Genomic DNA, 17,343 nt, shown 5'->3' on the forward strand with positions numbered 1-17,343 from the left:
AGAGGAGGAGAGACAGAGAGGAAGATCTTCCATCTGATGATTCATTCCCCAAGTGTCCGTAATAGCTGCTGCTGTGCTGATCCGAAACCTGGGTCCAGGAGCCTCTTCTGGGTCTCCCACATAGGTGCAGGATGCCAAGGCTTTGGGCCGTCCTCCACTGCCTTCCCAGGCCACAAACTGGGAGCTGGATGGGAAGCAGGGCTCCCTGGATTAGAACTGGCACCCATATGGGATCCTGGTGCATTCAAGGAGAAGACTTCAGCCGCTTGGCTACTGCACAGGGCCCTATAAATCTGACTTTTAAAGAAATTGAAATATATGTACACACATATTTAATAACTATGGAAAAATTTATAGCTTCACCAAAATCCTGCTCTTAATAGACCAAGGGCCAAGAAAGATGCAATCTAGCTGTACAGAAAATATCACCTAGGTGATCTACTCTATGCTACTACATAGGGTTGGGGCACGCCTATGCAGCACTGCTCGAGTTGGGGAGCCTAGGTTTTCACCTTTGGGAGGCCACAATAAGACTCCTTGCTATTGCTAATCCTCTGTCTCCCTCGGTCCTCTACCCTCTTCACGGCCCCCATCTCCCACTGTCTTCCCCATCTCCCACAGCTGAGGAACCATCCATCCGTCTAATCTCTCTGGACCGTTTTCAGAGTGACCTAGTAGAGAATCGAGGTTTTCACAGCGATTTAGTTTGCTGGGAGACTACCTTTACAGCTGGTGGTTTAGGAGTGTGTCAGTCTCACAGAGAAAAACCTTGGCTCTTCTGTCACTGTACTCTCTAGGTGATACTATAAAACAGAGTAACACACACTTTGGGAGATGTGTCGCTATTACATCTTCTTTCATTATTGCTTTTTCCGGTTTTTTGTCCCAACCAAGCCACCGTTATTGAAACGAGCTGTTGCTTGTAGCAATTGGTCGGAGCTGCTGTCAATCATTTTGAAAGCCAATCAACATACCGGAAGTCCAGCCTCCTAGCCTATAAAAGGGCTGCAAGAACAGCGTTTTCTGCAGGAATCTCTGGCCCTCCAGGGTGTGAGAGGTTGGGCTTTCAATGAAACCAACTGATCAACCTAAAAAAAAAGACGAGCCCCTCAAATCACTGATCCTGCCGTGACAACGTAAGCTAAACTTCCCTGTTTAGACTCAAGTATCGGGAAGCTGTCTCTTAGGAATGTAGCAAAAGCAGGTGTCGTTTAGAGCTACGTCACAATGCAAGGACACATTGTAAGATACTTTTTGGTCCTTCTCACTGTTGTATTAAGGTTCATTGTTCCCAGACGCGAGGAAGGAACATGTTAACAGTTTCAGCCTCTATTCCCCTAAACGATGTGGGGGAACTGGGGGGAGGGGGGAGCACGTGAAAATCATACTTAACTGAAAAAAAAAAAATGCCCAGGGACTGTGGCGACCACAGACGGGACCCAGGCGGTAGTGTGGTGGCTATTCCGCGAAAACCAGAGCAGAGTAGAATCAGTGGCTTAGATTAGATGCCATGTGAGGGCATGCACTGGAGAACCCGCCGACATAGCTGGAGGACACAATTAAGGCTAGGCTTTTTTGGCATTTAAATCAGTGGCAGCCAAGCTTTTGTAACAGAAGGGTTTGTAAGATGCTAGTTTAGAATATTAGTCTGAGCAAATGTTTTTATCATCTAAATTATCTTTACATTAAAAAAATAAATATAACAGCAACATAGGTATAACAGAGAAAGTTGTGATCAAAATTTCCAGGATTTTCTTGGTGGCATATAAAAGAGAATAAAACTGGTTGAGAAACCAGATTAGCTAAATCTATAACATGATATAGATAAAGAAGAGAGTTATTGTAAAGGGAAATTGTGTCTCTTCCCAGCTCCCAAAGAGGATGTCACACATACCTGAACCAGAGGAAAGGAGTGATGATGAGATCACAGAAGATGAAGACGGTGAGTAAACGGAACAAGGGGAAGCTAAGGAACCGTCAACCCCTACGGATTACTCGTAAACTCAGCACTGCAGCAGAGGGTTAAGCTACCATGTCTAACGCTGGCATCCCATATCAGATCATTGCTTTCAAGTCCTGGCTGCTCTGCTTCCAAACCAATTTGCTGCTAATGTGTATGGAAAGGCAGAGGGAAATGGCTCGAGTGCTTGAAACCCTGCCACCGCATGGGACACCGTCCTGGAGCTCCTGGCTCCTGGCTTGCCCCTGGCCTAGCCACAGCTATTGCAGCCTTTCGGGGAGTGAAGCAGCAAATGCGAGACCATTCTCTCTCTCTCTCTCTCTGCCTTTCAAGTAAATAAATATATTTTTTTTAAAAATGCAAAAAGCATCTAAAAATAATAATGAATTGATTAATAAAGAAGTAATAGCAAGGTAGAAATACATTTCTAGAGAGAACTGGCATCACGAGGTAGTGGTTGTAGCACACTTTTTTTTAAAGGCGTGCAGTAAAGGAGTGGGTGTATGTCAACAGAAAGTGTCAGCTGGCGCGAGCACGTGACGTGACCCCGAGGCAGCCCTGCAGACACGCCCCGGCCAGAAACCCAGCTGTGCGAGCCCGTACAGGCACGCTTCTGTGCTTTGTGTTCTCTGAATGAAGAATGGAATCATGTAAGATCTAAGCAAAAACTTTCATAAAGTTTATGGTTTCTAAGGGTGTGGGAGAATCAGCTCCGTTAAAAGGCAAATAATATGTACATTTCTGAAAGTTAAAATGGCACTTGATCAAAATTTAAATACCCCTGCCCCTTGACTCAATTTCACTTCTTTTAATATATCCTCAGAAATACTTTTATATGCACACAAAGATCTGTTATGATATATTCATTGCAGCATATCTGCAGTCACAAACAGCAGGTTGCCAAATGTCCAAAGATATGTGAACAAACAGCAGCTTTAATATGAAACAGACTGCAGCCATGAAAATATCTCTAATATATATTAAGTAAAAAGGCAAAATGTGCAAGCATATTTCCAATAATTACACTATTTTTGTTTAAAAAAAACCCATTGCTTTCTATTTGTATGTATATAAGTATATATGTATATAAATGCAAAATGCGATACACCACGCTGCACTTACTTTTTATCTTACACTTTCTGCACTCTTTGTTTCTTGGCAAAAGAAATGTGTGCATATAACATGTATGAATAAACCAAACTGAAAGATCCAAAAGCACAGAAATGGCGTGTCATATTTCCAAAATACTAATAATTGGAAGAGGAACAGAAGAAATTCAATAAGTCTGGCAAAAGTAAGGAAAAGAAACAACAATGTAATAATGATATTTTTTACAGTGTTAGAAATATGTATTTCCATGTACAGTAAAGTGTACTGCCATTAAAACTAGTGAGATCGATCTATGTATACTGACAAGGAAAAGTTGTTCACAGTATAAAATTAAGCAGAAAGTACACTTCCAGCTCAATGTGTAGCATATGATCCATTTTTTACAGGTATAACTCTGTATGTTAGCAAATGTATAAAGAAACCTCCTTGAAGCCCACTATGATGGCTCAATTGGCTAATCCTCTCACTGCGAGTGTTGGCATTCCATATGGGTGCTAGTTCTAATCCCAGCAGCTCCGCTTCACATCCAGCTCCCTGCCTGTGGCCTGGAAAGCAGATGAGGACCGCCCAAAGCCTTGGGACCCTGTACTCACGTGGGAAACCCAGAAGGGGTTTGTGGCTCCTGGCTTCAGACTGGCTCAGCTCCAATCATTGTGGCCATTTGGGGAGTAAACCAGTAGATGGAAGACCTTTCTGTCTCTTCTTCTCTCTGTAAACCTGCCTTTCTTTTTCAAAAAATATTTATTTTTTATTGGAAAGTCAGATATACAGAGAGAACAAAACACAGAAAGAAAGCTCTTTTGTCATTGGTTCACCTCCCCCCCATGCCTACAATGGCTGGAGCTGAGCCAATGCAAAGCCAGGAGCCAGGAGCTTCTTCCAGGTGCAGGGTCCACATGGAGCCAGGAGCTTCCCATGTGGGTGCAGGGTCCCAAGGCCTTGGGCCGTCCTCGACTGCTTTCCCAGGCCACAGGCAGGGAGCTGGATGGGAAGTGGAGCAGCTGGGATTAGAACCGGCGCCCATATGGGATCCCGGGGCGTTCAAGGCGAAGACTTTAGCTGCTATGCTACTGCACCAGGCTGTAAACCTGCCTTTCTAATAAACAAAAATAAATTTTCTTCAAAAACCAAAAAGCTCATTGATCAGCAGTTTCTGGGGTTACTTTTGGTAAGTTAGCTTAGATGGACAGCAGGGATTAAAAGAAAATATCACCCTATTTTTGCAAATTGTTAAGTCCTGAACATTACTAAATGTGGTCTGATTATGTTCCTCCCTTCTCTGTGTGAAGTGCTTCCGCGATTATGCCATGAGCAGTTATTCTTTTTTCATGGTATATATTTTCAGAAACTTTTTTTTTTTAAAGGAAGTTTCTTTTTTTTTTTTTTATTGGAAAGGCGGATATACAGACAGGAGAGACAGAGAGGAAGATCTTCCGTCCAATGATTCACTCCCCAAGTGAGCGCAACGGGCCGATACTATGCCAATCCGAAGCCAGGAGCCTCTTCCGGGTCTCCCACACAGGTGCAGGGTCCCAAAGCTTTGGGCCGTCCTCGACTGCTTTCCCGGACCACAGGCAGGGAGCTGGAAGGGAAGCGGGGCTGCCGGGATTAGAACCGGTGCCCATATGGGATCCCGGGCGTGCAAGGTGAGGACTTTAACCACTGAGCCATCGCGCCGGGCCCTATTTTCAGAAACTTTTTGAAGACTTCAGACATACATATTTTTGTATCAAAGTCGACTTCTTTTAATTCCATTTTCCAAGGAATTATTGGAATCCCTGTATATTTAGATTACCAATTCTAGTTGTCATTTGCCATTTCTGTCAGCAATTTTTCCAAACTGACAAGTTCTAAGCTTAAACAGATTACCAATAGCTGTCTCTGAACTCTTTTGGACTCTTTTATAGGCCCAAAATCTTATTTTATTTTTATTGGAAAGTCAGATATAAAGAGGATAGACTTTTTATCACGTAATTTAAGTAAAATATGTGTGTAATTCGTGGAGCATAATAAATATCCATAAACCCTTAATTTGGCTTACTCCCTTAAGTCCCAGGTTTACTTTTTGAAAAAGATTTATTTACTTTTTATTTATTTGAAAGGCACAGTTACAGAGAGAGGAGAGACAGAGAGAAAAAGATCGGTCAGTTGGTGAGCTCCCTAAATGGCTGCAAACCACCAAGACTAGTCTAGGCTGAAGGGAGAAGCTAGGTCTCCCATGGGCGTGAAGGGACCCACCTGGCACTCGGGCCTTCTTTCTCTGCTCTTCCAGGCACTTCAGCAGGGAGCTGGATCAGAAGCTGAGCAGCCTGGACTCTGATTGGCCCCTGAATGGGATGCCAGTGTCACAGGTAGAGGCAAAACATGAAATACCACACACTGGCATCAAGTCCCAAGGTTTCAATTCTGCAAATATTTGAATGGCATTGGGATCAGGATTTGGTACCTGGTGCTGAAAGAAAACTCCTGACTGTATCTTTGCCTTGGGACTTTTACCAGAGTCGGTGGATACTGAATGGGACAGGGAAAAATATATGTATATTTGAATGGTATGCTATTTGTTTCAAGATTATCATAAGTGTATGTTTATTGCTCACTCAAAGTCTTAAAGTTTTTTACAGTTTACTAATTCCAGTGAAAAATTTATAATTAAAAAAAATTTTTAATACTCACTTTTGGGGTCTGGCCTAGTGTTTAAATACTTGCCTGATATCTCATTCACTGTAAATCTGCCTTTCTAATAAAAATAAATATAAAGCTTACAAAGATTTTTTTTTTGTATTGGAAAGGCAGATCAGATTTACAGAGAGGAGACACAGAAAGATCTTGTCTCGTGGCTCAGTCTCTAAGTGGCTGCAATGGCTGGAGCTGAGCCGATCCGAAGCCAGGAGCCAGGAGACTCTTCTGGGTACCCACACAGGTGCAGGGTCCCAAGGCTTTGGGCCATCCTCTCTTGCTTTCTCAGGCTACAAGCAGGGAGCTGGATGGGAAGTGGAGCTTCTGGGACATGAACTGGTGCCCATATGGGATCTTGGCAGATGGTGAGTAAGGATTTAGCGACTGAGCCATCATGCTGAACCCCATTTTTTTTTTTTTTTTTTACAATTTACTCTGTAAGGTGCCCAGTGGCATGGCCTAGCAGCTAAAGTCCTCACCTTGAACGCGCCGGGATCCCATATGGGCGCTGGTTCTAATCCCGGCAGTCCCACTTCCCTTCCAGCTCCCTGCTTGTGGCATGGGAAAGCAATCCAGGATGGCCCAAAGCCTTGGGACCCTGCACCTGTGTTGGATACCCAGAGGAAGTTCCTGGATCTTGGCTTTGGATCAGCATAGCATCAGCCGTTGGGCTCACTTGGGGAGTGAATCATCGGAGGGAAGATCTTCCTCTCTGTCTCTCCTCCTCTGTATATCCGCCTTTCCAATAAATAAATAAATCTTTAAAAACAAACAAACAAATAAACAAACAAAAACAATTTACACTGTAAGTCTTTATAGGTGCCCTCTACATAGGGCAAGATAATGGGTTAAGAACTAGAACATTCCCAGTACTTTAGAATCTACCTAAGTACCACTTCCCCTTTCTGTATTTTCTCTCGAGTGATCCCTTATCCAGATCATGCGGTTATTGTTTCCCTTCTATACTTATGTGATTTTACCATATTATATATTATATATAGCTTTTTCAATTTTGAGCTTAGTAGAAAATGCTACATAACAAAATCCTATGCTTTATTAGTGATTTGCTGTTTTCATGTAACATTGAAACTGAGAATTACTTCGCTGCAGTTCATCTGTTTCAATGCTATATGCTGTTGTCTTGTGAATGTCACAATTTATCTGGCCAGCCAACTACCAAAAATTCTCTTGCCATTCTCAATTTTGTATCAAATGTTACACAGATTTAGAAAATTCTTAGCATATTTGAAACACTCTGTCTTTGGGGCCACAACTAAGTATTCTGTAAGTCTGTTTCTATCATTTAGTATTCAAGTGATGAATGGATTAGCAATGTTTTTAAAGCACTGGATCGTAAATAGGCTCTGTGAGCCTCATACTCTGTCACAACTTAGTATAGCACAAAATCAGCTACATACTATATACTCATGAATAAATAGGAGTAAGTGCAACAATGTTGCAATAAAACTTTATTTACAAAAAACAAGTAAATGGGACCCAGTGTAGTAGCATAGTGGCTAAAGTCCTCATCTTGCACACCCTGGGATCACATATGAGCACCTGTTTGTGCCTCAGCTGCTCCACTTCCCATCCAGCTCCCTGCCTGTGGCCTGGGAAAGCAGTCGAGGACGGCCCAAAGCCTTGGGACCCTGCACCTGCATGGGAAATCCAGAAGACACTCCTTGCTTCGGATTGGCTCAACTCTGGCCATTGCGGCACTTGGGGAGTGAACCATCAGACAGAAGATCTTCCTCTCTGTCTCTCCTCTTTTCACTAAATTTGCTTTCCCAATAAAAATAAATAAATCTTCAAAAAGAACTGAGATTAGGATGCTGCCTTGATTTCCCAACTTAGCTGTCCAGAGTTTAAGGTCAGGACTGAAGCTATGCCCTAGACTCCTTGAAATTTCCCGACTCTGCTGTACTATCTTTCTTCTTCATTATTCACCTGTGCTCCTTATGGTGGGTCCTTCCTTGTGCTCGCTACTCACTTCCACTTTGGCTGGCTGTCATCCTCAGGGATTTCTTTCTTTTTTTTTTTTTTTTTAAAGATTTATTTCTTTTTATTGTGAAGTCAGATATACAGAGAGAAGGAGAGACAGAGAGGAAGATCTTCCGTCCGATGATTCACTCCCCAAATGACCGCAATGGCCGATGCTGCACCTATCCAAAGCCAGGATCCAGGAACTTCTTCCAGGTCTCCCACGTGGGTGCAGGGTCCCAAGGCTTTGGGCCGTCCTTGGCTGCTTTCCCAGGCCACAAGCAGGGAACTGGAAGGGAAGTGGGACTGCCAGGATTAGAACTGGCGGCCATATGGGATCCTGGTGTGTACAAGGTGAGGACTTTAGCTGCTAGGCCACGCAGCTGGGCCCACCCTTAGGGATTTCAATTGAATTTGTTTTTCTGGAAACTATTCTTCAGCTCCCTCAGCCACCAAACAACATTCACACACTCTACTCTTTTCATTCTCTTAGGCTGGGCCATGTCTCTCCTGTATTCCCATAGCAGCTGGTATTACTCTATGCTGTAATCATTTGCCTCATGTACTATGCCAATTATTCTCTGAACCCACTGAACAGATCATAGCAGGTTCTCGGGCAAGGTTTGTTCACTGTCTGCCTGGATTGGGCCAGGAGAAGGAGCTGGTTTCTACATTCCATGAAGATCAACCACTGAGGGTCCGGTAAGAGAATGGACTGATTGTCTAGATTGTCCAGAACTAGATTGCTGTTATCTCCAGAAATGAGCTTTACTTGTTTGTCCTGTCTGCTTGGCGATGGCTTGACTGTATTCAAACTTGAAAATCCCCCTGGGCACTGTAATGTGACTCATCTCCCCCTCCCCAAAAGTGTTGTTTTGTTATTCCTTTTTTTTTTTTAATCTAATGAGTTGGTCTCTGAGTGTCTTTGTCTTACATGAAAATTCCATGACTAGAGACTAGTTATGAACTAGTCTATTTAAAAAGTCTTAATTTAAAAGAACTAGGTTTAAATCTTAATGCTTTGTGGGCCTGGCATGATGCCTCAATTGGCCAATCCTCTCCCCTAAAGCAGCAGGATCCCATATTGGCACCGGTTTGTATCCTGGCTGTTCCATTTCCAATCCGGCTTCCTGCTTGTGGCCTGGGAAAGCAGAGGATTGCCCAAAGACTTGGGACCCTGCACACACATGGGACATCAGGAAGAAGCTCCTGGTTCCTGGTTTTGTTTCAGCTCAGCTCTGGCTGTTGGGGCCACTTGAGCAGTGAACCTGTGGATGGAAGATCTTTGTCTCTCCTCTGTGAATCTGCCTTTCCAATGAAAATAACTAAATCTTAAGTCCTTATGCTTTATGACTTTGGCGGGTAATTTTAACCTCCTTTTTTGAACCTGTTTCCCATTTCTAAATTGGGGATGGTAAGCAACTTCTCAGTGTGGTTATGAGGATAAAATGATTGTATGTGAAAGCATTTTGCAAAACTGAAAAATCAAACAGAAATGGAAGGTTGTATTAGTTCTATATTCCTTCACAGCATCTAGCACTTGGTCTGTCCAAGAGTAGCTGCTCAATACATTTTTGTTGAATGAATAACTGAATGCTGTTTGTGGGAATACTGGCCACTTAAACTCAGGATAAGCAGGTGACTTGGTAATAGAAACTTCATTAGAGTAATTATTATTTAAAAATTGGGCATTTATAGATCGCTCCAAACCTACATTCCTAATATCTGCTGTTTGCTTTGCTTACGGTAAAAATGTTATTTTCACGTGAATTTGGCCACAGAGATAAGCTGTCAAAACTTGACTGTACACGTTATCACTTCTCAGCCCTTTGATTAAGATCAAGTAAATGTATGCATGCTGTCATTACAAAGGAAGATTGACCCCGGGCAGTAAAGTGACCTCTCAGAAATCTTTCCTTGTTGGTGAACTTACCTCTCCCCACCCTGCAGTGCAGTGTTTTTTCAGAGTCCTGTTTACCTCCAGGCACTTAAGTTTTTTTAACCTTTTTATCCCAAGAGACATTCAATTTAAAAGTTAGAAACTGGGACCATTGCTGTGGCTTAGCAAGTTAAGCTGCCATGCAATGCCAAACTGGCATCCGATATGGATGCTGGTTCAATTTTCAGCTGCTCTGCTTCCAATCTGGCTCTCTGCTGTTATGCCAGGAAAAAGCAAAGGAAGACAGCTCAAGTCTTTGGGCTCTTGTATCCATGTGCGAAATTCATAAGATCCAGACTTTGATTTGGCCTTTATGTCCATCTGGTGAGTGAACCAGTGGATGGAAATCTCTTGTCTCTCATCTCTCTGTTCCCCCTATTTCCTTTCCTGTCAAATAAAATAATCAAATCTTTTAAAAACAGTTCACAATTAAGTCTTTATGGCTAAGTTGTATTTGAAAAAGAGACCAGGGGCCTGGTGCAATAACCTACTGGCTAAATCCTCGCTTTGCAATCCTAACAACCTCTTAACAGGAGGTCATATGCACAGAGCAGGAGAGGACACCAGAGTGGAGCAGGCAGACAGGAGGAGGCTTATATCCCAACCCTGAAGACTCTCAGATGCTCACCAAGGACTATCAGTACGAGCTCCAAGGACTACATCCCAACTGCCAAGGAGACCACGGGGAATTGGAGTGCCTTAGGAGGCCAAGAACTCCGAGGTCACCCACCCCCATTTGGATCTACCACATGGGATGGAAGAAGCCCAATTCCTGCTTTGCAGGATCCAAGGTCATTGGAACGACAACCAGGAGCACTGAGCAGTCCACAGAAACAGAAGAATAGTAAACTTCCTTCGGGACTAGGGAGAGGAGCTTTCTCTGGTTCTTGTCTGGTTCTGACTTTGGGTCCCCAACCTCCTCTGGCAATGACCATCAGGATTGCTCCGGAAACCCCTCAAAACAAACAAACACACAAACAAACAACAACAACAACAAAACTAGAATAGAAAGAGAACAGCAAGGAAAGCTTAGAAACAGACAGGAAACGGTCAGTGGGGATGCACTTATAATTCACTGGGTGGGACACAAAGATTAGTTACTCCTCACTGGGGTATTGAAGATTTCTCTGCACACCCCTCCTAAAACTGTTCACCTAAACTGTTGACATACGTCTTGTTAGAGTTATAGAGTTGGACTACCCAAAAAACAGCCAGGTTCTGCAAAATCATGCTTCAACACTATAAACTGCTAAATATTAAAATTAAAATAGACATGAGACAGCTGAATAGTAAACTATAGCCATTTTAAGGTGTATAGAAACCAGTTGTATATAAACTAATAATTGAAATGTCAATGTAGAAGTCATAGGATGTGGTTCAGAACTTGCATTCTTTTTTTTTTCTCTTTTAACATATTTGTTACTCAATACTATGTCAACTAATTCCATAACGCTATAAATTGTTACTGATGTTATGTCAGGGCTTTTAATTGATTGGCATGATACTCTGCTGGCTCTACCTTCAGACCAGAGATGGTCTCCCCAAGAAACCGTTGAACTTATCTGGACAATAAGATGCTGGACTTTATGCTTGGTAGATGCTTGCAATGAAAGAATCTCAACTGAATTTGAACTGTGGTAATGCAACAAGGTGGAGGAATCCACCAATGGGTGGGGGATTGGGGAGGGGAGTGGGGGAATCCCAGTGCCTATAAAACTGTGTCACATAATGCAATGTAATCAATTAAAACAAAATTGTAAAACAAAACAAAACAAAAATCCTCATTTTGCACAAGCCAGAATCCCATATGGGTACCAGTCTATGTCCCAGATGCTCCCTTCCCATCCAGTTCCCTCCATGTGGCCTGGGAAAGCTCTAGAAGGGACACAAGTCCTTGGGACCCTGCACCCACATGAGAGTGAAGCAGTGGTTGGACGATCTCTCTGTCTCTCCTTCTCTCTGAATCTTTGCCTTTCAAATAGAAATAAAATACTTTTTTTTTTTTTTAAAAAAGAGGGATTTCTAGAGAAGGCTAAGTCTTACCTAAACGAGTGCAAAGCTTGTGAGCCCCGTTCAAATCACAAGGCACACTTAATTTACCACAGCTATGGTCTCCCAACCTTGGAAGCATTAGAGTCACCCAAAGAGCTTTTGAAAAGCACTTATAACTGGGTCTGGTGCAATGGCTCAGTGGCCAAATACTTACCTTGCATAGACCGGGATCCCATATGGGTATCGGTTCATGTCCCTGGCTGCTCCACTTCCCTTCCAGCTCCCTGCTTGTGGCCTGGGAAAGCAGTCCAGGACGGCCCAAAGCCTTGGGACCCTGCTTCCATGTGGGAGACCTGGAAGAAGCTCCAGAGTCCCGGCTTCAGTTAGGGTTTGTTCTGGCTGTTGTAGCCACTTGGGGAGTGAACCAATGGATGAAAGATCTGTTTTTCCTTCATTGTAAATTTGCCTTTCCAATTAAAAAAAATGCTGATAATTGGGGACTAATGTGATGGTTCAATTGGATAATCCTCTGCCTGAAGTGCCGGGATCCAATATGGGCAGTGGTTCTACTCCCAGCTGCTCCACTTACAATCCAGCTCCCTGCTTGTGGCCTGGGAAAGCAGCAGGGGATGACCTAAAGCTTTGGGACCCTGCACTCACGTAGGAGACCTGAAAAGGGCTCCTGGCTTCAGATCAGCTCAGCTCTGACCATTTTGGCCATCTGGAAAATGAATCAACAGATGGAAGATTTCTAATTTTTCTCTCCTCTCTGTAAATCTGCCTTTCCAAATAAAAGATACTGATAATTGAGGCCCTCCTTGTAGAGATTCTGACTGAAATGGACTAAGTTTGGATCTAAACAAAGATGCTTAAAAAAACTCCCTAGGTACCTGAGGCTGGGGTCCTGAGAGGTGGATCTCCACTGATGGCCTTGGCATCGTCCTGAAACCCAGGCTTCACATCATGTCAACCCAGGTAGCGACAGGATTTCAGGGACCAGAGATCAGGCGTGTGTGCCTTGACATCGGAGCACACAATGCTTGTTGTGCCGCCTCGCACTTCTGACTGCAGCGCAGGAAGGAGGATCGTGCCTAGGTGTGCACCAATGATGAGTCAGCCTGCTCCTGGGAACCATTGGAGGATCTGGGATGCCTCTCCAAAAGACAAAAAGAGGCAGTGACATCTCAGGGTGGTGACGATGATGTGGGGGACACAGCCAGTGGCACCAGCTACATTTTATACGACTTGTGAAATGGATCCAGTAGATGAGATAGAGAGCTTTCCCAATGCGGGTCATGCAAGGCCATCACCCTTGTCAGCAGGAAGCAGCAACAGAACAGGAAACTACATCCTTTAGTAATGCTTAAACATGGGGGTCAGAAGTCTCAGGAGGGAACGAAATGGGACAGCCAGATAGCACCCTTAGACTTAGAAACTGGAAGCTATACATCTCTCTACGTAATACAGTCTACTTACTTGTCAATCAAATGGACCCCTTCCATAGGATGTACTACTGCCCCTTACCTGGGCCTGGAGGGTAGTGATACATAACCACCGTCCTTCCCAGGCTCAGGAGAAGCTAGGGAATGGGAAGGGGCACCCTCTCCCACCTTCTCTCCAGAGACAAAATGGAAGTAGAAACATCTGTGTCTTGCCTTGCCCTGTGTCTGCCTACTCTATCCCTGAATTGTATCTGCCATTTTTATCACTTCTAGATAAATTTTAAAAAACCCCTCCATAGGCAATTGTATTGCACAGTCTCAGTTGGGAACCATACATTGAGACCTGAAATGGCCTTGTTGGTGAGAAAAAGAAAAGCAACGTGGGACAAAGGAACTATGACAATCACCAATAAAGTGAACAGAAGGTTAAAAACAGGCTCAGAAACTCCACACTAAGCACCTGACAGCACCAAAAGGAGAGGTGGTTTGGGGCCACTTTGTTTTCCCACTCCCAGAAAGTGGCATGTCCCTAATTTTTAATCCTTAAATCTGCTTTCCAGATGGTTCACAGGTATAGCAAATAAAGTCTGTTAGGTAATGGGCTAAGTACTCAAAGGGCTGATGTAAAAGAAGCCACTAATAACTATACTCATCTGGCAGCATTGTAAAATTTAATTAATGTTTCTAAGGTATGACTTGAACTCACAAGATGAAAGATCTGTATGTGGAATATGTATCAAATGCCCAATCTGCCTTAGTCTGATAATGTCTATAATTGTATGGGATCCTGTATTATATACATCATGATTATTGTGGCCAGTGAGTTCAACCTTGAAAGATGTATTTTAATGTTGAGAATGTATTGAACATTGTTTTTTGCAGTGTTCGGGTATAGAGAATATAGACTTATATTAGAGCTAGCCACAAATAGTTGATTCTGGAGGTAAATGACATTTGACAAAGAAAAATTTTTTTTCTCTCATTTTGAAATTGAGAAAAAAAAATTCACAAATCACAAAGTAACAATCTACGATGGTCTGTCTCAATATAAAAATATTATTAAAATTACATATCCATATTAGAATGTGCTACATATGCAAGGATTGACTTGGCGGAAATTGAGTTTGTAAAATGACAAAAGGAATATTATTATTAATCATTTAAGAAAGAAAAGAAAAAGGTCTGTGCCCTTAAAATTAAGATGTAACTTACAAGACTGAATGCTTTGATACTTCTGTGAGATTGGGAGCCATTATGACTAGAATGTAGTTGAATATCAACAGGTTTCAGTATAAGTTTGTGTGAAGGCCCGGTGCAGTAGCCTAGTACCTAAAGTCCTCGCCTAGAATGTGCCAGGATCCCATATGGGCGCTGGTTCTAATCCCAGCGGCACCACTTCCCATCCAGCTTCCTGCTTGTGGCCTGGGAAAGCAGTCGAGGATGGCCCAAAGCCTTGGGACCCTGCACCCACATGGGAGACCTGGAGGAAGTTCCTGGCTCCTGGCTTTGGATAGGTGCAGCACCGGCTGCTGCGGTCGCTTGGAAAGAGTGAATGATCAGAGGGATGATCTTCCTTTCTGTCTTGCTCCTCTCTGTATATCTGACATTGCAATATAAATAAATAAATCTTTAAAAAAAAGTTTATATGAAAAACAGCTTTCTCTTTATATTCATTCCCTTTTAGCACTAATATTCATAACATTTTAGAATACCTAGCATTTCCCTACACCTAAAGAATTTAGTGACTAAACAAGAATATCCTTGTCCTTTATACCACAGCATTATTTTACCTTCAAAGAGACATTCAATTCAGTAAGTTTCTACTTTGCATTTACACACTTAACTCAGCATTGTGTGAAATGTGACACAATAAAGACTTGAACCCATTAGTTTTACGACCCTTTACCTGACATTGAGAACTTACTTGCTCATTTGGGGCAGCAATAATGCTATGGTATATTTAAAAAAAAAAAAGTGCTTCCATCTGTCCATTTGAGCCTTTGGACTCCCTTCCAAAGCTCTGGGGCCTAAATTCCATTAGAGCCTTGTTTTTAGCAAACTATTCTGGAACAGTGCAAAGATACTGGCTGATAATGCCCAAGAGAAGCACTCTTTTAGGAGGATCTACAATGACTTTTCAAGACCCAGAAAAGGGAGGAAAGGGGCTGTTTAAATAAGCAAAGTGAGAAAGTTGATTTATTTGCAGAGTGCCGATTCACTTATCAGGCCATAGCACACAAGCTGCTCTTACCCCACCCACAATCCCGCCACTGCCTTGCTTATCAAAACAGTTTGCTTATCTGCTGCTGTCTGGCATAGCCTACAAGTAAATTACAAAATTCCTAAGTTGGTGTGCTAGGCACTTTGAGCCTCATCTTCCTTACTGCCAGCCACATCCCTATTTTCCTGCGTTCCTGCAGATTCCATGTTTGTATAAACACACCAGGCCCTTTCACAACTCCTTGCTTTGTGCTCCTCTGTCCTGGCCCGGAATGCTGTTCACTCCCTCTTGTCTTACTGGCAGCTTCCATTTTAAGACCCAGCATAGATATCATGTCTCTGCAACTTCCTGGCTTTCCCAGATTTCTCTCAAACTGCTTGCTTTGCCTCATGCCACAGCACTTTGTACATTTCTTAGAGTACTATTATAGACAGTTAAACTAGGAGGGTACTTAAAAGTTCATGGAAAATGCATACTATGAAAAGCCATCCATGGATTTTTTTTTAAAATGTGTGTCCAAATAAACTTTTAGTTCCATTTTTCCATGAGCTTTTTAAAGTACCCTTCTATCTTCCTCCACTGGCTTCTGAAGGGCAGGGCCCTGGCATAATGTCTGGCATAGGTAGTTCTAGACACATGTTCACTGAAGGTTTCTGCAGTTAGAATGATCAACAGGTTGGCAAATTCATTGTTTTCTCCCCTTAAGAACGTTTTAGGGTTAAAACTTCCTGTCAGGGAAGTTACAAGGTTTGTTATTACTAATTTAACCAAACTTTTTGTTGTTATTGTTTAATCAGTAATCTAATTCAAAGCTTCAACTCATAGAATATGTTGATAGAAAACACTGACTTGCCAACATCTGTGAGATTTAATTTTTTTTTTTTTGGTATGGTCTATAAATCACCGAATTCGTAGCTGATGGAGTGACGATAGCCGGTGGGCCTAGGAATCGTGCTGGGTTTGGGGTTAGCTGTTTTCTTTAGAGTACGCCTTTGGCTCTGCCAGCCATCTTAGAAAATGTACCAGTGAGCAGTAAAAGGACATACAAGTACACTATTGAGAAAAGGATCAAAATTCTGGCTCTAACCAACTTTAGTTCTGTGGTGTCTAACAATTCATAGCTCCACTGAATCACATCTCCGTTTTTACGTAAGCTCTTTTTGGTCTGTCTTGAAGATAGCCCTCTGCAGCAAAAGCCTTCACGTTGTCCTCCATTTCTGGTCACTCCTTTCCCGTCTTGCCTCCCCTCTTAATTCCTTTATCTCTTTGAAAAAAGTTTCGCTCTCTCCTTCCCTTACTTTTTACTCCGTGCGTCTCCTCCCTCTCCCCTCCTCTTCCGCCTCCTCCTTTTTCCCAGCTAGCTCACCCCGCCCCTCACCGTCACCACCTTCCCTCCCCTAAAGGATCCTTCCCGCTCCTTCTCCCGCCGCCCCCCACCTTGGGAGTCCGCCTCGCGTTCCTCAAGCGCCAATCAGAAGCCCCGAAGGTGTTTCGAAGGCCCGCCCCCTCCTCCCTTTCCAGGTCTCCCCCCCCACCCCCTCTCTTTCCCTCCCCCACCCCCCCCATTCAAGTCCTGCGGACCTGGGGGCTTCGGGAGCTGGGCGCTATGAAAAGTGTCTGCCCAGTCACTTCCGGTAAGGGCGCTGCGGCGCAAAGCTTCCCGCGGGACCGTTACGGAGGGATGAGAGTTACCGGTGGGCCGGAGGAGGGAGGTACTGCCGGGGAAGGGAAGAGAGAGCGAGAGCCGAAGCAGAGCAGCGCGAGCGTCTGGGGCGCTTCAGCCGCCCCGGCCTCTCCGCCCTGCGGTGCGCCGGCTCCCCAGCCCCCCGGGCGGCCTGCAGTGCTTCTCTCCAACCCCCCACTCCGGGGACAGACGCCGCCCCTCCTTCGGCGCCGCGTGACCGGAAGTGGCGCCATCTTTAGCCCCTTGTGCTATTGACAATAACAAGCCCCGGGTCTCTCTCTCCCCCCTCCCCCTCTCCCAAGCATAGCATCTCCCCTCCCAGAGAGAGGGAGAAAAGGA

The 17,343-nt window shown here is 43.8% G+C and overlaps 1 protein-coding gene and 1 long non-coding RNA gene across 2 annotated transcripts in view; both read left to right on the top strand.

Moving 5' to 3' along the window:
* Window positions 1–978: 978 nt before the first annotated feature.
* On the top strand, window positions 979–8,403 carry LOC121169393. The gene is made up of 3 exons (XR_005885847.1): window positions 979–1,136; window positions 1,870–1,942; window positions 8,325–8,403. It is a non-coding gene; the product is annotated as an uncharacterized LOC121169393 (long non-coding RNA).
* Window positions 8,404–16,911: 8,508 nt separating this feature from the next.
* The window catches only part of CUL4B (cullin 4B), a 32,947-nt gene continuing 32,515 nt past the window's right edge, over window positions 16,912–17,343 (top strand). The window contains exon 1 of the mRNA XM_040999978.1: window positions 16,912–16,954. Coding sequence (XP_040855912.1) covers window positions 16,927–16,954 — 28 coding nt within the window. The 5' untranslated portion in view covers window positions 16,912–16,926. The remainder of the gene's footprint in view (window positions 16,955–17,343) is intronic.

The sequence above is a fragment of the Ochotona curzoniae genome, unplaced genomic scaffold (genome assembly GCF_017591425.1).
Source record: "Ochotona curzoniae isolate NIBS_2020 unplaced genomic scaffold, NIBS_Ocur_1.0 scaffold_1852, whole genome shotgun sequence".
NCBI lineage: Eukaryota > Metazoa > Chordata > Mammalia > Lagomorpha > Ochotonidae > Ochotona > Ochotona curzoniae.